General features: G+C 36.6%; 1 protein-coding gene across 1 annotated transcript in view; it reads left to right on the top strand.

Moving 5' to 3' along the window:
* MROH9 (maestro heat-like repeat family member 9) overlaps positions 1-24,575 on the top strand; it is a 114,443-nt gene that overhangs the window by 6,492 nt on the left and 83,376 nt on the right. Inside the window, exons 3-8 of the mRNA XM_012657716.1 lie at positions 1,866-1,945; positions 2,532-2,667; positions 3,252-3,338; positions 12,011-12,115; positions 18,956-19,091; positions 24,293-24,402. Coding sequence (XP_012513170.1) covers positions 1,866-1,945; positions 2,532-2,667; positions 3,252-3,338; positions 12,011-12,115; positions 18,956-19,091; positions 24,293-24,402 — 654 coding nt within the window. The remainder of the gene's footprint in view (positions 1-1,865; positions 1,946-2,531; positions 2,668-3,251; positions 3,339-12,010; positions 12,116-18,955; positions 19,092-24,292; positions 24,403-24,575) is intronic.

The raw sequence follows: 24,575 nt of genomic DNA on the forward strand, positions 1-24,575 counted from the left end.
AATATACTAGGTACTCACTCATGTTTTCAATCTAAAGACCCCAGCCATTTATTCTTTGACAAATTCTATTACACTATTGATTGGACAATTTTCCTCCTTATGTGTTCTCCATTATTTCTTTCTGGGATTTCTACTGTTTAGATACTGAATTATAACATCTTAAGAAATCCCATGATCTGATGGCTTTGAATTTTTTGACTCCTCAATATCTTACGCTACATTTTCTCTATCCAGTCATCCATGGAAGGTAACTCAGATAGATTCTATATCTTAACTATTGTGAATAATGAATACTACAATGAATATGGGAATGTAGATGTCTCTTTGGGATCTTGATTTTATTTTCTTTGGAGATATATATATACCCACAGGTTGGATTGATGAATCATTTCCACTGTTATTTTTAAATTCTTAGAAACCTCCATACTGTTTTCTATAATGGCTATACCAATTTACATTCCCTCCAAGAGCATCCAAGGGTTCCCTTTTCTCTGCACCCTCACCAACGCTTGTTACCTCTTGTCTTTTTGATAATAGCCATCTTAACAGGGTATTAGCCATTCTAACAGCCACCTACATTTAAGCGAGGGGATATCTCATTGTGGTTTTAATTTGTATTTCCCTAATGATTAGTGATGTTGAACATTTTTCACATATCTGTTGGTCATTTGTATATCTTCTTTGAAAAAATGTTTATTGAGGTCTTTTGTCCCATTTTTATATTGGGTTATCTGTTTTTTTTCCTATTGAGTTGTATGAGCTCCTTATACATTTTGGAAATTAATCCCCTATCACATGTATGGTGTGCAAATATTTAATATTTTCTCCCACTCTGTAGGTTGCCTTTTCATTTTGTTGATTGTTTCCTTTGCTGTGTAGAGCTTTTTAGTTTGATGTAGTCCCATTTGTTTACTTTTGCTTTTGTTGCCTGTGCTTTTGGTGTCTTATCCAAAAAGTCATTGCCAAGATCAGTGTAAAGGAGGCTTCTCCTATGTTTTCTTCTAGGAGTGTTATGGTTTCAAGCCTTACATTTAAGTCTTTAATCCATTTTAAATTAATTTTTGTATATATTTAATACTATAAGACAAGAGTCCAGTTTCATTTATTTGCATATGGATATCCAGTTTTCCCAACACCATTTACTAAAGAGATTACCCTTTGTCCATTGTATATTTTTGGCTCTCTTATGAAAGATTAGTGGACTTACATGAGTGCATTTATTTCTGGGCTCTCTATTCCATTCCATTGGTCCATGTGTTTGTTTTTATGCCAGTCCATAGCATTTTAATTACTGTAGCTTTGTATTATAGTTTGAAATCAGGAAGTGTGATGCCTTTGGCTTTGCTCTTCTTTCTCAAGATTGCTTTGGCTAATTGAAAAAAAGAGTTCTTGAAAAAAGAATGATAAATTCTTAATGGAATCCCTTTAATTATCAATTTTAAAGTTATATTAGACAGCTGTGCATTGACCTGTAGTGGTTCTCATTTTATAACGTGAATTTAGTCATTCTTTAGTAAGACCTGATTTCAATTGCCCTTCTGGAATTTTTATAGGTAGATTCCACACTGAGTAGAACTTAACAGTTACAGTAGTATAAAGAAGTGTACCTGGTAAAGAGCATCCCTAACAAAATGCTATCTAGAAATGGTAATTATATAAACATAGTTGGCTGTAAAAGACTACCATTTAGGCCAAAATCCTACTGTGTTTTAAATTACAGTCATCTGATCTCAATGCATGAACTCTTGATCTTATTTTCTAATCTGATTTGTTTTCTTTAGTCTCTCTAAAAGGGAGAACTGTACATAATGGTATAAGCCTCAGTGGTCTGTAATTGTTTCTCGTTTTTCCCCCATGGTACTTAGGCACATGTAGCTACCAGCCTATGGGATGCATACTCAGGCCTCTTAAGTCATCAATCTATGATCTTGTCCATGAACTCAAGGTATGGTAAGCTGTAAAGCTCTCTCATTTTACTGATTGAATGTCTTTAAAATGTTATATATTTTAAATAACTATAATTGTAAAAAATTTTTAAATTACCCCAAATTCCACCATTCCTTTCTCGTACTCCTTCCAATCTTTCTTTATTGTATATACAGGCAGATAATCTTTTTAGTTGTTGATGGGCAAGTTTCATTTTCCATCAATTTGAAGATGCATCACAATGCCAGAAATATTAAAAAGTGAAAAACTTATTATCAATGATTAGAGAAAATTGGCAGTAATATAGTTCAACTGCTTAAAGTTTAGCATGGCTTTGTGGACATGGCTGGGAATGTAACCACTCTTTGCATTATTATAGAGAACTATATTCTGATTTCTAAAAAACTGTTTATAAATGATATTTATAAAGAAATTAATTCCTTTATATTTAAAGAATCATTTTCATTTTAAGGGAATATTTAAGACCTGTGTGTCATATAAAGCCCAAGCTGAACCTTATTTTCTCTTATTGCTAAGGAAAAGCCACTAAAGTGAGATTACATTTGTTCTCTCATCAATTTAGTAATATATTCTTTTCTTCCAAGCTTTGTGGACCCCTTATTGCAATTTGAAACTCAATTGAAGATAATAAAGTCATCTTTTAATATGTTAGTTGCCATACCAAGTTTTGACAAAGTAAAAAAAATGGGGACTAGTGCTGATGACGTTGAAGACCTGGTGGTAAGATTTTTCTTCTTTTAAAAATAAATACATGTTATTATGCACCACAGCAATCCTGCAGAATATGTCTCAGTAGGTCATGATCTTCGTAGTCTTCCTCTCCACTGTGTTTAGATAAAATAGGTAAATAGTATCTTCCAACACTAATTTTTACCCACAGACTCCTTGTGAATTCTACAACCCATTGGATTTTAATGGATTATTTAGGATTTATTGGAACAAATGAATGAAGATATTTTTGAATAATTGGTTTAGCAAAGACAGGGAGTTTACTGGCAAGTACCTCCTAGAAGGGAATAGGAAGCAGAGAAAGGTGGAAGTAGGAAGATTCCTATAGTAAGATTAGCAAATGTCGGTGGTTTCTATTTCTTCAGCATTGCTACATAGTGAATTTGCTCTATGAGACAGAGAAGCAATTCATAGCATATAGTATTGGGTGGGGTCCCATCGGTGTAGACACTTCTCCTTTTTCTTACCTTCAGTTTATGGGAAGAATTTAGAACACACAGATGCAAAGCTGTAGACATTAGGTAAAATTTTACCTACGGTTGGTTGACTGGTTGTGCAACATTTTTGTATTTCAGAATTTATACCAGAATATTTTAAACATATATGAAGAAACTCTTCTGATCTTAGTGTCTAAAGACCTCTACAAACTACAGATATTAAAGGTAAAATAAGGGAAAATAAATAGTTTTGTTTTCTTATCGTAAATCTGGAGAGCTCACTATGTTTCACTTATTTTTCATTTGCCATATTTGAATCTCCTTCAAGTATTTGATGGGTGAAACTTTTTTTAACCCCAAAGGAGTGACATTATTTTCAAAATGAAAGCACTTCTCTTTATGTGAATTACAGAGGCATATTTTTAAGAATTCAATTTTGGGGAGATGGCATCAGCAGCCATCTTGAGAAGCCAAGTCTTATGTGGCAATATATGGGTGAACACAATATGGAAGAACAGAGAATATTATTAACCTAATCTACCTTCAAGTTTATATAACAATGAACTATGCTGTGACAGTGTCTGTGTGCATGCTTCTTCTCCATCAACTCTGATGCTGGGGAATCTTGTGTGCATCTTGTATTCATGGATATTACTGTATCTAAGGATGGCCTAACAACTTTCCAAACCCCCCCTTTTTATAACCAAGACCTCACTGTGTTTTTAACATCCCAACCAGAGATAGAAGGCTACTCTGGAAGTCTTATAGTCTTCAATTTGGCATTCCAACATGCTGACATCAGAGCCAACTATCTAGAAGTACTGGGAAAACAGATTGACTTAGCCTATCAAGAGCATCCATGAGTTGTGCAAATCATAAATACAACCAAGAAAAGAGGGCGGGGCAAGCTGGCTGAGCAGAGACATTATTTGCCAGATCGACTCAGAAAGAAGGAAAAGTTTTAAATGGGAAAAAAAAAAATAGCTCAGGTGTAATTCTGAGGGAAAAGTGCCAGAACCTATCAGAGATTCCATGGGAAGAAGTTGCAGAGCAGAACAAGAAGGAACAAGATTTTGGCAGAGGTCAACCCCTGAAAAACTTGGAGTCCTGTTGAAAGGGTAGGTGGGGGTTTTGTTTCTCCCTCCCTCACATCTCCAGTGGTCATCAGGCTCCCAAACTGTTGGAGAGCTTCTCTACCCTCATAAGCCCCAAAGCTGCTGATGTCAGTGAACTGGAAGGTTCTTGAAAACAAAGCACTGGGCTGCCAGCCCCCTCAGGGTTGCTCCACTTAACTACAGACCCAAGCCGAGACAGTGGGCACCGTATTGCTTCTCTACCCATTGTGTGCCTTTGTACTTCCCAGGGAGCTTCAGCCCCTCAGTTTTCATGTCACTGGTCCCCACACAAGCATATCCCAACTCCTGCACAGATTAATGATGGCCACAGGGACTGATGGGTCCCAGGAGAGCAGTGTGATCCCAGAGCTTGGACATTCCATTGCCTTTCAGGGAGAGGGACAAAGAGGACCAGAGTGCCAACTCTCCTCCATTCAGATCCTTTTTCTCCCCCATCCCTTCCCCTGCCCTCTGCTGCTGAGTGTCACAGGTGCCCCAAGGGCTCTCATAAGTGGCTGCTTTTATTCTGTTGGTATTCCCACCACACTGAGCCATCCAAACAGAGTGGGGCTCACACCTCTAGTCTTAAAGACCTGAAGTGGACTAAGGGTGCTCAGACCCTGAGCTCCCTGCCTACCAGCCTTCCCTGGTGCTACTCATGTGGCTATTTCAGCAAAGAAGGGCATACTCTGACCAGAGGGACATTAAGGCTACTTGAGCACTCCACATGCAACTAGGGACCAGCACACTTCTCTCCGACATGGTCAGGGATTGAACTTGGGGGACCAGGGAACAGGCCTGCAGGCCAGATCCCATACCCCCAGGACTTGATTGTGTTGCTCAGGAACACAGAGGAGAGATTTGTGAACTAATCTTGGGAGGCAAGGGAGCCCATGTGGGCAGAACTGAAAGGGTAGTGTAATGTGAGTCTGAGCCACAGCACACTCGTGGAGCATCCCTCTGCCTATAGGAATGCTGTGCTCTTGGCCCAGGGAGGAATCCTGGGCAGGGAAGCTCCCAGCCCACAGTGCCATTGCTGGTAAGCTCAGCTAGTTTGGGCTCCTCCTTGTGGCCAGATGCCAGAAGGAGACCTCGGTACAAGGGAGGATAGAGAAAGGCTAAAGGCACTCCAGAAAGCCAGTCTATGAATCCCAGAGGGCCCCTCCCCCATGAGAAGACTTTCTGGAATGGTGGGGCCACTCCGGCCCCTCTCTTATGGCTTTCCTCAGTGGCCAGAAAGCTAACCCTCAACTCCTGCTGAGACAGCACTTGTGCCCATATTTGTGGAGGCCGAACATCAGCTTGCCTGACCCAGCCTTGCCCTGCCTCACTTTACCCACCTTTGCTGTGGTGGAGAATAAGGAGTCCCCTGGGAACTCCTGGGCCCCACCCACCATGTGGGACATCTGAGTGCTTCTCCTGATCATCTAGAGCCAGTCACAGGTTCCAAAAAACAACACTGTAGCTGGCTTGTTCTGGAAAGCACCACCTGCTGTTAGGGAGGACAATTTATACAGCCCTTGACAGCATTTACTGACTCAGTCATACGGGGTGTGGCTGACTCTTACCCACAAGTACCACCTACTGTCTCAGAGATTAAACTGAGCATCTCAATGTAATTCACCCTGTTGAGAAGACCATATGGCTGGGGAAAGAAAATATTTCAAAGACCTCCATCTTCCCTTGTCAACAAGAGATAATCTGCCCATGCACATAGTACACCAGCACTACAGCCTACAAATAACTACCAAATGAGAAAACCACCACACTAAGGATATCTATAACTAAGGTTTCCATCCAGAACTTAGACATTCATCAAAGTACCCACAAGCAAAGCCAAAGGTCTTTCCCTAACATATGCTACAAACACATCCCTAAGAATGGTGGGGGGAAGCCTAATCTAAACAAATAAAATCCAAAAATAAGAAGCAACAGCTGCTTTAGATGAGAGGAATCAGTGCAAGAACTCCAAAAGTATGTAAAATCAGAGTGAAAGGACACCTGCAAATGAGCACACCAGCTCTCTAGCAATGGATCCCAACGGAAATGAAAATACTAAAATGACAAATAAAGAATTCCAAATATGGATTGTAAGGAGGCTTAATGAAATCCAGGAGAAAATGGAAAACCAGGTCAAAGAAACCAGAAAAACAGTTGAAGAAATGAATGAAAAGTTTACTAAAGAGATAGATATATTCTTTAAAAGCCAAATAGACCTTCTGGAAATAAAAAATTCACTTAGGGTAATACAAAAAAACAGTAGAAAGTTTTAAGAATAGACTACACCAAGCAGAAGAAAGAATTGCAGAGCTTGAAGATAACTCTTTCAAATTAACTCAATCAAAAATAAAGAACAGAGAGAGAATCAAGAGGAATGAACAAAGTCTATGAGAAATATGGGATTATGTAAAATGGCCAAATATAAGAATCACAGGCATCCCTGTAGTGAAGAATAAAAAGCACAAGGCCTGGAAAACCTATTTGAAGGAATAATTGAGAAAAACTTCCCTTGTCTGACTTAGACATCCAGATACAAGAAGCTCAACAAACATCTGAGAAATTCATTGCGAAAAGGGAATTACCAAGCCATATAGTCATCAGACTGGCCAAAGTCAACATGAAGGAGAAACTCCTATGAGCTATGAGGCAAAAATGTCAAGGAACTTACAAAGGAAAACCCGTCAGACTAACAACAGCCTTCAGAAGAGAAACTTTACAAGCCAGAAAGGAATAGGGTCTTATCTTTAGTCTCCTTAAATAGAATAACTGCCAGCCAAGAATTTTGTAACCTGATTAACTAAGTTTCATAAGAAGGAAAAATAAAGTCTTTCCCAGACAAGCAAACACTAAGGGAATTTGTCACTACTAGACCCACCCTACAGGAAATGCTCAAAAGGGTATTATAAATGCAACAGCACAATAGATACCAACCAGTGCAAAAACACCCAAAAGTAATAGCTCACACCTCTTTAAAACAATAGCACAAGAGGAAAAAAATAAGATATCATCCAACATGTTGAGCAGAAGAGCATCAACATATGAATACTAACACTCAACATTAATGTCTGAATGCCCCACTTAAAAAACATACACTGGCTGAATGGATGAAAAAACACAACTCAAATATTTTTTGTCTCTAAGAAACACATCTAAACCACAAGGACTCACACAGACTCAAGGTAATGGGATGGAAAAAAATATTCCAAGCAAATGGAAACCAAAAGCGAGCAGGTGTAGCCATTCTTATATCACATAAAATAGACTTTAAATTGATAATGGTTAAAAAAAAAGACCAAGATGGTCATTATATAATGGTAAAGAGAGCAATTCAACAAGAAGACATAATAATATTAAATATATATGCGCCTATCACAGGAGCTTCCAGTTTCATAAAGCAAATTTTTCCATATCTAAGCAAAGAAATAAACAATAACATCTTAATAATCAGGGACTTCAACACCCCACTGACAGAAGTGGATAGACCATCAAAGCAGAAAATGAATAAAGAAACATTAGACTTAAACAAGACTCTAGAACAAATGGGCATAACAGACATTTACAGAACATTCTACCCAAAAACTACTGAATATATATTTTTCTCATCAGCACATGGAATATTTTCCAAGATTGATCACATCTTAGGCCACAAAACAAGTCTCAGAAAATTCAAAAACACTGAACTCATACCATGTATATTCTCAGACCACAGTGGAATAAAACTAGAAATCAATTTCAAGGGAAACATTCAAATCTACACAAAGTCATGAAAATTAAACAACCTTCTGCTGAATGATCCTTGGGCCAATGATGAAATTAAGATGGAAATCAAAAGATTCTTTGAACTGAATGACAAAGGAGACACAAGCTTTCAAAACCTATGGGATAAAATAAAGGCATCCCTAAGGGAAAAGTTTGTAGCCTTTAATGCCTACATCAAAAAGACAGAAAGATCACAAATTAACAACCTAATGTCATATCTCAACAAACTCATTATAAAAGAAAAACAAACCAAAATCAAAGCCAGCAGAAGACATGAAATAACAAAGCTCAGAGCAGAACTAAATGAAATGGAAACCAAAACAAACAAACAAACGAATACAAAGCAGCAATGAAACAAAAGTTGGTTCTTTGAAAAGATAAACAAAATTGATAGGCCACTAACCAGATTAACCAAAAATAGAAGAGAAAGAACTCAAATAATCTCAATCAGATATGAAAAAGAAGACATTTCAACTGATACCACAGAAATAAAAAATATCCTCCATGAATACCATGAAAACCTCTATGCAAACAAACTAGAAAACCCAGAGGTAATGGATAAATTTTGGTAACACACAACCTCCCAAACCTGAATCAGGAAGAAACAGAAACCCTGAATGGACCGATAATGAGCAGCGGGATTGAAGGAGTAATAATAATCTCCTGACAAAAAAAAAATAAAAACCCTGGACCAGGTAGATTCACAGCTGAATTCTACCAGACCTATGAAGAGAAACTCCCACCTATGCTACAAAACTATTCGATAATATTGAAAAGGAAGGAATCCTTCCTAACTCATTCTATGAATCCAGTCTCATCTTGATACCAAAGGTGGGAAAGAACACAACAAAAAATGAAAACTACAGACCAATATCCATTATGAACATAGATGCAAAAATCCTCAACAAAATACTAGCAAACCGAATTCAGCAGCACATAAAAAATAAAATACTCCACCACAATCAAATGGGTTTCATCCCAGGGATGCAAGCATGTTTTAACATATGCAAATCATTAAATGATTCTACCACATAAACAGAAGCAAAAACAAAGACCATATGATTATCTCAATAGATGCAGAAAAAGAATTCAGCATAATCCAGCACTCTTGTATGATAAAAACCCTTAACAAACTAGGCATAGAAGAAATATACCTAAGAATTATAAAAGCCATATATGACAAACCTATTGCCAAGATCATCCTGAATGGGGAAAAGAACTGGAACAAGACAAAGATGTCACCGCTTTTATTTAGCATAGTGCTGGAAGTCCTAGCTGGAGCAATCATGCAAGAGAGAAAAATGAAGGGCATCCAAATTGGGAAGCAAGAGGTCAAACTACCCCTATTTGCTGATGATATGATCTTATATCTGGTTCCACAAAAAGACTCCTAGAATTGACAAATAAATTTATCAAATTCTCAGGTTACAAAATCAATGTACACAAATCAATAGCAGTTCTATATACTAATAATAGTCAAGCAGAAAGTCAAATCAAGGACTCAATACCATTCATAATAGCTACAAAGAAAATAAAATACCTAATAGTATACTTAACAAGGAGGTTAAGGACTTCTACGATGAGAACTACAAAACACTGATGAAAGAAATTACAGATCACACAAACAAATGGATAGCATATCATGCTCCTGGATGGGTAGAATGAACATTGTTAAAGTATCCATACTGTCCTAAGTGATTTACAGATTCAACAAAATCCCTATCAAAATACTGGTATCATCTTTCATAGATCTAGAAAAAATAATCCCAAGCATCATTTGGAACCAAAAAAGAGCCTGAATAGCTAACACAATCTTAAGTAAAAAGAAAAAATGTGGAGGCATTATATTACCTGACTTTAAATTATACTACAAGGCTATAGTAATCCAAATAGCATGGTACTGTTACAAAAGTAGAGACATAAATCAATGGAACAGAATAGAGAACACAGAAATAAAATCATCTACCTACAACTAACTGATCTTCAACAAAGTAGACAGCAACATACAATGGGGAAAGGCAGCCATATTCGATAAATGGTGCTGCCAAAATTGGATAGCCACATGCAGAAGAATGAAACAGGATCCCTATCTCTTGCCATATACAAAACTTAATTCGAGATGGATTAAAGACTTAAATGTAAGAAATAAAACCATAAAAATTCTAGAAGAAAATGTAGGAAAAACTCTTTTGGACATCAGCCTAAGCAAAGAATCTATGATTAAGACCCCAAAGTGACTGTAGCAATAGCAAAAATAAATAAATGGACTTATTTAATTAAAAAGCTTCTGCACAGCAAAGGAAATAATCAACAGAGCAAACAGACAACCTACGGAATGGGAGAAAATATTCACAAACTATGCATCTGACAACGGACTAATATCCAGAATCTACAAAGAACTCAAACAAATCAGCAAGAAAAAACAAAAAAAACACACAACAAAAAGCAGGCAAAATACCTGAACAGAATTTTTTCAAAAGAAGACAGACAAATGGACAAAAAACATATGAAAGAATGCTCGACATCATTACTCATCAGGGAAATGCAAATTAAAACTACAACACGATACCACATTACCCTTATCAGAATGTCTATTATTGAAAAGTCAAAAAACAATAGATGCTCGTGTGAATTCAAAGAGAAAGGAATACTTATACACTGTTGATTGGACTTCAAATTAGTGCGACCTGTACGGAAAACAGTATGGAGATTCGTCAAAGAAATATATATAGACTTACCATTCGATCCAGCAATTCCACTGCTGGGATCTGCCCAAGGAAATGAAGTCACTTTGTCAAAAAGACACCTACACGTGAATGTTTATTGCAGCACAATTCACAATTGCAAAGATTTGGAATCAACCTAAGTGCTCTTCAATTCATGAATGGTTAAAGAAAATGTGATATATATACATACCACAGAGTACTACTCAGTCAGAAAAAGGAATGAAATGTCATTTTCAGTAACATGAATGGAACTGGAGACAATTATCCTAAGTGAAGTGTCTCAGGAATGGAAAATCAAACACCAAACATCCTCACTCATGAGTGGGAGCTAATAGATGGGTACACATAGGCACAAAGTGATATAAAGGGCATAAGAAACAAGAAATGTGGAGGGCAAGAGGGTAGGTAGCCATACCTACCATGGCTAAAAACTCTCCTGATCCACAAAAAGAGCTGAAACCTCATTCCTGAAAAGGAAAAGGCAGAGTTTGAGCCCTCTGAGATTTAGAAACTCTTCCACCTTAGGAAAAGAACGGTTTCCACAATGGGAGCAAGTGAAGGGGAAAAGAGCTGGGCAACCATTTACTGGCATAAATACAATGAACCCCAACAGATGGCCTTAAGAAGTCTGTCAATGGTGATTGGCGTGCGAGGCACATGCAGTTTTCTTCCCTTCCCAACTTTGTAAATATGTCCCTGTTTCTGAGGATTTAGAACAAATAGAAGGTACAGCAAGACGAATTTGAATTAAAATTTAGCAGAATTTTCTAACTAAACTGCCTCTAGTAATGTACTCTCAAACCATGAGCCAGCATATTTCTGGGTAGTGAATTTGCAGAGAAATTCTAGGAAAAGATGGCATTTCAGGATCAGATAAGATTTCAATTGTCTTTTAAAGCTGAGAAGCAGATTCTGTGATTTAAAAATCAAAGGGGGAATACATACTTTGTAAGAAAAAGAGGAGGCGAAACAGCTGATAATCACATCATAGCCTTGTGCTAAACTTTTCACGATGCCTGACAAAGTGACTGTTATAGATGTTAGTACTATAGATGTTAGTAAATACTTGTTGAATAGAATTAAATAAAATAAAACTAAGATGTATTTACTATAGTAGATGAAGTAGTATCCTAGACAACAACTAGCTTGTCTGTATTTTTGAGATCAAAGATGGTTAAGTGTCAAATAATCAGGAGACCATAGGGGCCCCTGAATTGGCAAAGTTGGAGATGAGGAGGAGGGGACTTTGGGAAATGGAAATACCATGGTTTTAGGGTGACTTTTGTGTTTCCAACAGGAAATGATCCTGTGGATGAGTGAAGATGGTTCATACCTGCAAGAGAGAATAATGGTGATCATCACCAAGGTGTTACATTTTGCATCCAGAGAAGTCAGGGGAAATGTAAGTCACGGAGTGCAATTGTGCCACCTTATTCTGAAGACTGCATTTCCATAGCGCTGCTTTCCATGTCTGGGGTCTTGAGAGCCCTAAATGCCCGCTTGGTATTACTGTGCTGGTAGGTTGGGATATCAGGAAAGGAGTCAATATCCTACATGACTTTGTGTTAATCGGAGCAGAGTTTCTCAAACAATTGATTAAGATGTATTATGTTTACACAAACAGTATGAGTGTGTCAAAACCAGGTTCTTGCTGACTCTCTGGATTCTCCTCTATGAACCACGATCAACATTATTTGTAACTTTATAAATTCTTCCATCCTCATCTTCCTTCTTATTTTTTCTAAACTATTTTAAAAATCTTATTTATTTTAAATTTATGTAACTTTCAAGTACTTGCATTGTAAAACATGCTAAAGATAGAGTATAAGCCTTCCTCTACTATCCTCTCCACGCCCACCCCATCCTTAGCCATGCCAGTATGATGTATGTCCTGCCAAACCAGTTTCTAGGCACACACCCACATGTCTATGCACACACTCACAGATCCATGCACACACTGAGATACATAGCTTTATCATTTAGTGTTCTTTACTACAGTTACATCGTTTTTACAGATAGTTCTGCAATTTGCTTTTTTCACTGAACAATATGTTCTACAGATACTTTCCTGTCAATATATGGAGATTTATTTCACTCTTTCAAGCACAGTGTCTATCGCATAGTTTTGATGTATTAACTGCTTAGCTATTTTTCGGTTGATGGACATTGAAGTACATTTTAATTTTTTCTACTTCAAACAATACAAAATGGTCATCTTTGTGCAAGTATGTGAGTATATACACTTAGAAATGCTTAGAAAAATAATTGCCAGATCAAAAAGTATGATAGGTTTAAGTTTAGTAATGCAGAATTGTCCTCCAATTTGCATTCTTGTGACTATTATAGTATCCAATTCCCCACACTTTCGCAAACATTGGGATACTATACAATATTTTAATTTTTCCCGTCAGGTGGCAAAGAAACAACTGTCTCATAATTGCCAATATTTACTGAGGTTGTCTGTACTTTGAATGACTTCATGGCTAGCCTTCCCAGAAACCTCAAACTGTCTATGAGCATTTTTCTCTTGTGGATACTGTCTATTCAGTCTCTCTTTCCCAACTCGTCCTTCACAGTGATTATTAAACATACTCTACTAATTGCTCATCTGATTGCTTTAGTCATTTCTGAAGGAGACATGAGTGAAAGGGGTGGGAGACATGCGTTCACAGTACCATCTTCAGGTATCCATTTTCTACTACCTGTACGAACAGTCCCCAGACACGTTGAGACAAAAAATCCACATCAGCCTTATAACGTATCTGAATTTTTATGATTTTGCTTAAAATCATCTTTGTAACATATTGTAATTTACTTACATGGGGAAATACAGTCCATGGTGTTCTTTGCATCACATTGATCCCATATTTCAATCCAAAAGAGAGACTGAGTGGCTTGTTTAATCTTCTGATTCTCTGATCTGGGAAGGCAGTCTCTTTGTACTTCTAAAATATCTTTTATTGTTCATTCACATGTCCAGAAGTTTCACCATAGAAAATTTGGCAAGCAAGACTTGAGACTCAGTACAGTTCACCACTCAAGGCTGTTTCCTGCACGGTTCCCAACACATGTTATGCACTCAGCAAGTATTTGATGCCAACTGTTTGACTAGGGCCTATTCACATGCTTCCCTCTGCATTTTAATGCATATATATTATACTACATATATGTGTGTGTGTATGTGTGTGTGTGTATATATATATTATATACATATATTCTAGCGACTGCCTCTCAAGTAGCAGATAAGACATTTTGGAATTTCATCTTCTATTACCTCTTCCTCTTCGCTCTTTCCATTACTGTAGTAAAATTCATCCTCTTAAACTGTGAATAAACTTTACGGTAGTAAAGTTCATTCCACCCTTCAACTGGGAAAGAATAAATGTGTAAATTCACATATGTAGCAGAAGGCTCCCATAAATTATTCAGTTGAGGGTTGCTAGCTATAACAGATTTGTTTGGGTAACCAGTCTGTTCTGCAATGCTCACTGAATGCCACCAGGGGGAAGTACACCAGCATTTTCCAGAACATTGAAACTAAAAGCTGGAATCAACCAGCTCGTAACAGTCACGGAAGCATAAAACTACACTAAGTTAGCCTTCTCTTTAAAATAATGTCTTCTAAAGATGTTTAAGTCGGTGAAATTAATGGGGAGAGAGACAAATATATAAAATAAAAGAATTGAAAATATTATTAACAAGTTAAAAGCTGAGATTCCTACAGGCCTAGTCTGTGTATCTCCCTATTTGACACATTATAAACAATGGCTATTTGTTCTGCCCTTTACTAACTAAGTGTAACTACCTATTTTGTTCTCCTGTGCTTTTCATACATTGGATAGACTTTATTCTTCATAATCATGCTTACCTAGGTCTTCCAGAGTGTCAGAGACCCTCGTCCTATTGAACAATCTTGACTATCATTTGTGTTCTGTCAGAAACATTTTTTAAAGTGATAATTCCCCTCCCATGACCCATGTTCTCATTGGGGTAGAGAAACTCCTACACTCAAAGAATGTCCGTTCCTTCGATTAAACTATTTAATTTTCAATAGGCAAAGAAATGTGAGCTAAACATGTCATAGCATGAACAGGAAAAGATACTTCCTAGCTTCGATCCTTTGGCACATCAGCATTTAAAGATGGACGAAGGAGTTCCAGCTAAAGCTAACAAATTGTCCACATGTATTTATCTCCTCTCCTTCCAGAGTCCTCACAAAATGATAGCAAAAAAAATTTGTCAGAGGTATTAAATCCACAGCAACAAAGAGAATTAGTGAAGGGTTTTCAATGGGCTGGAGATGTGGATAAACTTCTAGAAGACACAATAGACCGAAGATGGTAACTGATAAAGCCTAGCCGGGGATCTGAATGACATGACCATGACCATTAGGCTGGGGGACAGCTGAAAAGGGAGGCAGTTTGCCCTGGGGAGCTCTAGAGACAGTGGAGCTTGGAAAGCCCGTTAATGATGAAGAGTGGGAGTCAAAGGAGGGCTGAAACATATGCATTGATTAAATGGATTCATCGCAAGCATATACAGAAGAATCTGCGTTGCCTCCCATTTCCCTTGAACACACATTGGCAGACAAAAGTTGAGGACTTTCTTCTTTCAAAACCATCGCTAAATTCCCTGAGAAAAGAATCTTGCCTTCTGTTTAGATACACTTCAGCATGACCCCAGCCTCCCCTCTAGCCAATCTAGCATACCAGGTGACAAGCCTCGCTGACACACAAAACCCCATCAAGAAGCATTACATTCTTAAATATGAAGCGATAACCACAATTTGTCACATTTGGGAAATATCTCCAAGTAAAAGAGACAGAAAAAGTTAGATAAAGAGAAAAAAAATCACTAGCAAAAATAGATAATTCAGGGTACAGATGAGAACTTATTCTCAAAAAGAGTAGAGAAGACATGTACATGGCCAGAGGAAATACAATCAAAATGAGCATGCCCATGCATTAAACGATTTTACTTATTCACAATGACATCATATTATTGATTTTCAGCCTTCAGGATTAATCTATAGGCCAAGCAATTAAAGCCATAAATGAGTTACTGAATACAATGTAAATGCTATGAACTCAATAATGCAAAAATAAAAGTACAGAGAAGAGTTTAGTGGTTCTTCAACAAGTTAAATATAGAATTATCATATAGCCCAGCAATCGTAGTTATATATACTCAAAAGAATTTAAAACAGGTGTTCAAACAAAAACTTGTACACGTTTTCAGGACAGACTTAAGATAGAAAAAAAAAATTTTACACAAGTGTTCATTGCAGCAAAATTTACAGTAGCCAAAGAGTGGAAACAACCCAGATGTCCATCAACAGATGAATGAATAAACAAAATGTGGTATATACATACAATGTCATATTAGCCAAAAAAGGAATGAAGTCTGATATATGCTATAACATGGATAAACCTTAAAAACATTATACTAAGTGAAAGAAGCCAGACACAAAAAGCTGCATATTATGTGATTCCATTTATGTGAAATGACAGAATAGGAAAATCCTTAGAGGCAAAAAGCAGATTTGTGGTTGCCAGAGGCTGAAAGTAGGGAGGGTGAGGTGGTCTGAGTGACTGTTTCACAGGCAGAGGGTTTCTTCTTAAGGTGGTGGAAAAATTCAGAAACTAGATGGTGATGATACTTATATAAAATTATATACTTTATAATATACACTGAATTATATACTTTAAAATAATTTAAATGGTACATTTTATGTTATATACAAATTTTATCATAATAAAAAATGCAAAAACAGAGTACAGGTAATAGTTGTAGAAAAGTAGACATGACAGAGGGAAGTTGGAGAGAAATAAGAGTTCTCCAGACTACTTACCTTATTAAGTGGAAGACCAACAAGATATCTTTGTTTTAGGAAACAAGAAATAAAAATATTGTGGTAGTATTGAAACACAAAAGTAGAAGAATTCAAAATAGTATCATACTACAATGAGCAATTTACTCTATTGAGAGAATTGTGGCAAAGTGGAAAGAGAGAATTGAGTTCTAAACCCTAATTTATCGTAGCAGGAATACATAGGCAATGTTCCAAACTGATGTTAGAAACAGAACAGGAGGTGCATTGTTTAGAGAGATATAGAGGTGACTTACAGAAGAAGCACCTAAAAATCCCAGAAGTGGTTGCCTCTGGAATCCAGCACTTAAACCTATCTTTATTGTTAAGATAGGGAACTGGAGAGCTCGTATCGACAAAGAGGAAGGGATCCGGGAGGGAAGAACCAGAACACGAAGCAGGAGTACTTAAACTTGAGAATGAATACTGGAAAGCTACTTTTCTCCAGGTCTTAACTCTTCACTTTTTTGTAGCACTTGGATAGATTTTCTATAAAAGCAGGATATATCATACTGAAAGTTTTCAGTCTGGTGTTTGAGGAGATGTGCCTGTGTCTGGACACACTTCCAAAGGGACAGTGCAGGGTGTAATTGGTGTGCTCCACGATCCACACTGCTTACTCCTCTCTGGGCCTGTCTTAGGTCATGCCCCACTCCCCAAACATGCCTTCTTAGTTGGTGGAAGTAAGTGGAATGCAATCTAGACATGGCCACATCTACTCTGCTAGAGACATATACCTAGATAGATCTTGTCTGGCAAAGAGAATAGAAGGAAACCACTAGTAGCTTAATTTACAAAAACACCTGCTAAGAATTATATATCCACAAATTCATGAGAGGGGATAATCAGAGAGGAAATTTGAGACAAAAACTGCAATACAATAAGACCTTAGGGCCCATCCCCTGTATGTGGTCTGCTTCAGTGAGCTAAGCTCTGAGAAGTACTCCTCCTCTATCATGCCTAATAGAGACAGAGAACTCCTCACCCTTTTTATTTAGGCCCATACACAAGGGTGGTTTTTAAAATCTTGCCATCAGATAGAAAAAAAGAAACCTGGAATGCAAATCCAAAGAAAAGGATATCCAGGGAAAGAGATAATTTTTCCCTAGGTCCTAAAGTAGAGTCAGCTACTACCATCTACCTCTAAATTCTCCTAAGTCATAGGCCTCTACAAGGGGAAGTCCCCCGCCAGTCTTACAAAGAAGTATGGGTGGAAAAAAATCCAAGGAGAATATCCATAGAAGAACGAGATTTACAATCTTCCCTTCTCCTACTGAGACCATCACTTCCAACATCCCAATTCAGTTACGGCCTTACCCTATGACCTAGGTCACATCAGAGTTCTTACTTAGAAATTACTATATGTGTATGTGTGTGTGTGTGTGTGTGTGTGTGTGTGTGTGTGTGTGTGTGAGAGAGAGAGAGAGAGAGACAGAGAGAGAGAGAAAGAGAGAAGTATGAGTGAGTGAAGCCACATGAAGGGCATAGAAAGAAGCAGATGCAGGCCGTGGGATCCGCCACTTAAAATCTAACTTTACCACCAGCACTTGCTCCAATCATCAAAGCTAATATCTAGGAAAAGTAATCATTTGTCTTAGAGATAAGAACACCCTGAAGATCATGCCACCTGCTTGCCAAACCTCCATGTGGGCAGAGCCCTTCTTTGTTTAAAAAAAAGGCACACAAAATTGGTAAATGGTGCTCATATCTTCATAAAAGCAAATGTCTCTTACACCTCTCCTCTCTTCTTTTACGTCTCTACTCCCTTCTCTATTTGGATTTGACTTAGCTAAATGGTTGGTCAAAGATGAAAACCTAAATATTCGAGCAGCCTATATTTCAAAGAAGTTGTAAGGGGAAATTGACATCAGAAGCAAACTCTCTGAATTTAAAAAAAATTGAATTTCCCTGAGCAATTCCAGGAAAGAAAGTCACACTTCTCCCAGTGACTTACAGAGACATATGAAATGTTTCATATTTGAAGAAGGAACCATTAACAATTTTGGAAATCCATGTCTCATCCTCCTTCCCTATATCCTGGCAATTTGCTACCTGCAAATTTCTACCTGCTTTATGGAATAGGAACTAATATTAGGGAGTTACTATTCTAAGTAGTTTGCTGGAAACTTAACTTTTTGTAGTAAATGTTACCCCCTTACCGCCTTCACAATAACAGTTACACAGTGTCATTTATTATATTCACTTCGCAGATGAGGAAATTGAGACTCAGTAACAGAGCCAGGATTTAAATACAAATTTTATAAACTCTGAAGTTCATCCTCTAATCCTAGTCTGATATATAATAGGATCAGATGCAGACATTGAATGTTTACTATGCACAGCAAATGCATTTTTCCTTTGTTTCTCCATTAGACAAGTGTTGATGCTCCCTGTTTGGGTGCCCTGGCAGCAGAGCTGTGTCTTTTGTGTTCCCATGCTGATTCCTCAATCACAGAACAAGCATCATTTGGACTGCATTACCTCCTCCACATTGCAAAGTGTCAGACTGGTAAGAATGATTCGCCATCTTTTCTAAGGGTTACTAAGAATCTGTACCTAATTATTCTACTTATGGGTCCCAAGAAAACTCTATGTCTGTGAATTTCTAAATCTTTACCCAAGATCTGTAGCTCCACTTTCTAAAACGTGTTTCTTTTAACGTTTTTACCGTTTTCAAAAAATTCTAATAATAGTTGGTTCTTCAAGATTTATAAAGTAATATGCTTAGATTAGTGTCGGGTGTTAATGATGGGCAGAGGAATGCAGGGAGAAAGGGGAATGAGAGGGGTTACCAATGGGATTTAAAAAATGAGGTATATTTTTTCCTCTAACGAGGCATCCAATAGAATACCCAGAAGATTATTGATTTAATGGTGGAGAAAAATCAGTCCAAGACTAAAATGAATGCTGCTATGGCTTGCCTAACAAAGTGTAAAAACAATATCTGAAACTATTTACAAGTAACTTTCCTGCATCTCAGAATAAAGGTTAAAAACACTTATAGTATATATCTGCTTTTGTCCAACATATAGTAACAGAGAACAGATTTACTCTATTTACTCTTTCAGGAAGCAAGCTTAAGATATACATTTGGTTCTCAGTTCACTGGAATCAAATAATAGAGGACCATGATTCTTGAGAGATGGGAAGAATGAGGTGGGGTCTGTAATCGCCTGAGCTTACCATCTAGAATAAGTTTCTAAGATCTAGCACAAAAAAAGATAACCCAATGGTCTCGCCAAGTTGAAGAGACAGAATTGGGAGTCCAGGGAGATTAAGACGGCTAGAGTTCAAAGGGCAGAGTACCAAATATGAGTGTGCACACACACACGTACACAAAACAGTCCAAAAATCTACAGAGACCTATGGAGAGCTCCTTTAAGTATTTAGCAGAGTACCAATGAGAACATGCTTGTTAGGAAACTGCCTGAGGCTAAGGATTGGGGAACAATAAAAAATGATTATAGAAAAAAAAAACCCAGTGAGCTCATAAAGGCTAGTAATAGTGCCTATGCCTCTGAGTCAGAATTCAAAAACTTCATATAATGCACAAGTAATGGGGTAGAGAACTCAGAGAAATTTTGTCTCATTAGGAGAAAAAAACTAGTCTAAACTGTTTTAGTACCATTTAACAAGGTTTAAAACAAGATATAAAAGGATCATTCCTCCAAATAGTATAATTGCTCACCAGAACAAAGCTGAAGACTACTTCCAGGAATACAAAAGTTGCAGCACTCAACAAGGTAAAATTAACAATGTCTGATATCTAATAAAAAATACCAAGCATGCAAAAAATCAGGAAAATACAACCTAGAATGAGGATAAAAACCAATCAAAACTGATCCAGAAATGGCACAGATGATAGAATTAGTAGAGGGGGTTGTTAAAACAATTGTAACAACTATATTCCATTTATTTAAGGAGTTAATCGAAAAGATGAGCATGTGAAATAGAGACATAGAAAAACTTCTAAAAGACCCGTATTGAACCTCTAAAGATAAAAGCTATAATATCTAAGAAGAAAAACTCTCTGGCAGGGATTAACGGCAATTAGACATTGCAGGAAAAAAAGGTTAGTGAGCCTGCAGACTTAGTAATGGTAATTATCAAAAATTAAACAGAGAAATAAAAGAGTGAAACAAACAAATAGAGCATCAGTGAGCTGTGAAACAATCTGTCAGCCTAATATATGTCTCATTTGAGTGCCTAAAGGTGAGAAAGTGAAGAAAGAAAAAAATATTTGAAGAATAATGGATGAAAATTTTTCAAATTTCATAAAAGCTAAAACTAATAGACCCCAAAGCTCAGAAAGTGCAAGAAATGTGAAGAAAACATCAAGGCACTACGTAATTAAATTGCTTACAACTACTGATAAAGAGAAAATCTGAAAAAGGAGCCAAATTTAAAAAACCACATGATATACAGAGGAAGAGAGGCAAGGATTACAGCAGATTTCTCATCAGAAATGATGCAAGCCGTAGGCAATGAAGCAACATCATAAAGAAAAAAGAACTGTCAATCTGGAATTATTTAGCCAGAAAAAATGTATTTTGAAATGTAGATATATAGATACATAAGAGCTGATAGAATGTATTACCAGCAGATCTACAGTACAAAAAATGTTAAAGGAAATCCTTCAAGAAAAAAAAAATGATACCAGATGAAAATCTAGATCCTACATAAAGGAATGAAGAGGACTGGAAATTGCAACTATGTAGATAAATATTAAATTTTGCTTTCTTATTTAAGTCTTTGTAGATGATAATCAGTAGTTTAAAGCAAAATATAACAACAATAGAAAAGGAAAACGTGTGACAACAATGGCACAAAGGCTTAAAGGAGATAAACGTGCAAATACTGTTTTAAGGATCTTCTACTAGGCACGAAGTTATAAACTACCGCAGAAAAGTAAACTGTAATACGTTAAAAGATATATCATCTACACCCTAACACAACCACTAAGATATTAATAATATAGCAAAGACTTATATAAAATAAGCCAAAATGGTGATAAAATGAAACAATAAAAAATATTTAATTCAAAAGAAGGCAAAAAAGAGGAAAAACAGAAAGAATAGATGCGGAAAATAGAAAACAAATAAGAAAAGACTTAACCCAATCACAATAAATAAATGTTGCAAATAAAATAAAAAGGCAGAGATTGTCAGACTGAATAAAAAGCAAAACTGAACTATACACTACCTATAAGAATCTCACTTTAAATATATAAACAGAGTTTTTACAAGATTTTCTTCTAGCATTCTTATGGTTTCCTGCCTTACATTTAAGTCTTTAATCCATCTTGAATTAATTTTTGTGAGTGATGAGAGATATGGATCCTGTTTCACTCTTTTGCATGTGGATACCCAGTTCTCCCAGCACCATTTAGTGAATAGGGCTTCTTTTATCAAGTGTACATTGCTTTCTGCTTTGTTGAAGATCAGTTGGCTGTATGTGGATGGTTTTCTATCTGGGTTCCCTGTTTTGTTCCATCAATCCATGGCTCTATTTTTGTGCCCATGCCACATTGTTTTGGTTACTATAGCCCACTATTTATAGTATAGTTTGAAGTCTGGTAATGTGATGCCTCCAGATTTGTTCTTTTTGCTTAAGGTTGCTTTGGCTATTCAGGCACTTTTCTAATGAAGCGTAGAATTATTTTTTCTAGATCTGCGAAATATGATGTCGGATTTTGATGGGGATTGAATTGAATCTGTAATCACTTTGGGTAGCATGGACATTTTAACAATGTTGATATTACTGATCCATGAGCATGATATTATTCCATTTGTGTCATCTGTGATTTCTTTCTTCAGGGTTTCACTGTTCTCTTTGTAGAGATATTTCACCTCCTTGGTTAAGTATATTCCTGGGTATTTTTTTTTCTTTGTGGCTATTGCGAATGGTATTGAGTCTTTGATGTGACTCTCAGCTTGATTGTTATTGGTATATAGTAATGTCACTGATTGATGTACATTGATTTTGTACCCTGAGACTTTGCTGAATTTATTTATTAATTCCAGAAGTCTCTTGATAGAGTCTTTGGGGTTTTCTAAATATAAGATCATATCATCAGCAAAAAGTGATAGTTTGACCTCCTCTTTCCCGATTTGGATACCCTTAATTTCTTTCTCTTGCCTGATTGCTCTGGCTAGGACTTCCAGCACTATGTTGAATAGAAGTGGTGACAGTGGGCACCCTTGTCTTGTTCCAGTTCTAAGTGGGAATGCTTTCAACTTTTCCCCATTCAATAGGATATTGGTTGTGGGTTTGTCATGTATGCCTTTTATACTTTTGAAATATGTTTCTTCTATGCCTAGTTTGTTGAGGGTTTTTATCATGAAAGGGTGCTAAATTTTGTCAAATACTTTATCTGCATATATTGAAATGATCATATGGTCTTTCTTTTTGCTTCTGTTTAATGTGGTGAATCACATTTATTGACTTCCATATGTTGAACCATCCTTGGATTCCTAGGATGAAACCCACTTGATCATGGTGAATTATTTTTTTGATGTGCTCTTGAATTTGGTTTGCTAGTATTTTTTGTGGATTTCTGAATCTATATTCATAAGAAATATTGGTCTGTAGTTTTCTTTTTTAATGTGTTCTTTCTGGGCTTTGGTATCAAGGTGATACTGGCTTCATAGAATGAGTTGGGGAGGATTCCCTCCTTCTGGATGTTATGGGATAATTTCTACAGTATTGGTACCAGCTCTTCTTTGTAGGTCTGATAAAATTTGGCTATGAATCCATGTGGTCCAGTGCTTTTTTTGTTGGAAGATTTCATAACACTCATATTAGTAATAGCCAAAAACTGGAAATAACCCAAATATCCATCAGTAGGTGAATGAATAAAGAGATTGTGGCATATACATGAAATAGAATAGTACTCATAAGTGAAAGATAATGAACTATTGATACGTACAACAACATGGATGAATCTCAATAGTTTTGCCAAACAAAAAAAATAGTACATACTATATGACTTCACTTATATAAAATTAGAAAATATGAAGTTAACAAAAAGCAGATTAGTGGCTGCCTTAGAATCAAGGGCCAGGTACAGGGAGTAGGTGTGAGGGGTTACAAAAGGACATGAGGGAACTTTTGGAGGCAATGAGTATGTTCATTTTTTTATTTTACTGTGGTATGTTTTCATGGGTATGTACATATAAAAAACTTACCAAGTTATAAATTTGAAATGTGTTATATGCCAAGTATATCTACACAAATGTATTGAAAAACAAACAAAATCATTTAAAACCCACTTTGTCTGGAACTAAAGACATCTGTACCTGAAGCTTTTACTGAGAGCTTCTGACTTTCCTGGTATGCTATTCCTCAGCTCTTTTCAAAATGCCTTCAAATCTGCGATCTCACCAATAGACCTTCCAGCTTAGCATTAGCTTCTCCAGTGCACTGAACAATGCATTTGATGGTCTAAATATAATTGTTATCTAGTCAATCTATTAAAATTATTTATGTCCTTCATTCGTATTTCACATGACCTCTCCTAAACACTTTATAAATTCTGGGTCAGTGCCATCATAATATTTTATGTGACTAAACTGTGAGCATAGAGTTAAATATTCAGAAAACTTCACATCTCCAGAATTGGGCAGGAAAAGGAAATTGGAAATATAATAGCAATGTCATAGAAGAAACCAATGATTAAATAAAAACCTTAAACTATTTTTCTTAATACAGAGGATATTGAACAAAGTAAATCTCCAAGCCATGAACATAACTGCTTCCCACCTTCTTCTGATGTAGCATTTCTATCTAAGAGCTTTCAAGACAAAAGTAAGATTTCTCAGGTAACTTAGCCCCCACTTTATCCTATGGCTTTTGTTTTGAATGTATTATTACTCTTAGTGGCAACTTATTTCAACACAGTTTGTATTTTTAATAAGTATTTTTCCATTTTTTTAAACTCAGTGAAGCAAAGGGTAGTCATACATAGAGCATTTGGTTTCCTGATTTTCATCTC

Source organism: Propithecus coquereli, unplaced genomic scaffold, assembly GCF_000956105.1.
Source record: "Propithecus coquereli isolate 6110/MARCELLA unplaced genomic scaffold, Pcoq_1.0 Scaffold56, whole genome shotgun sequence".
NCBI classification, from domain to species: Eukaryota; Metazoa; Chordata; class Mammalia; order Primates; family Indriidae; genus Propithecus; species Propithecus coquereli.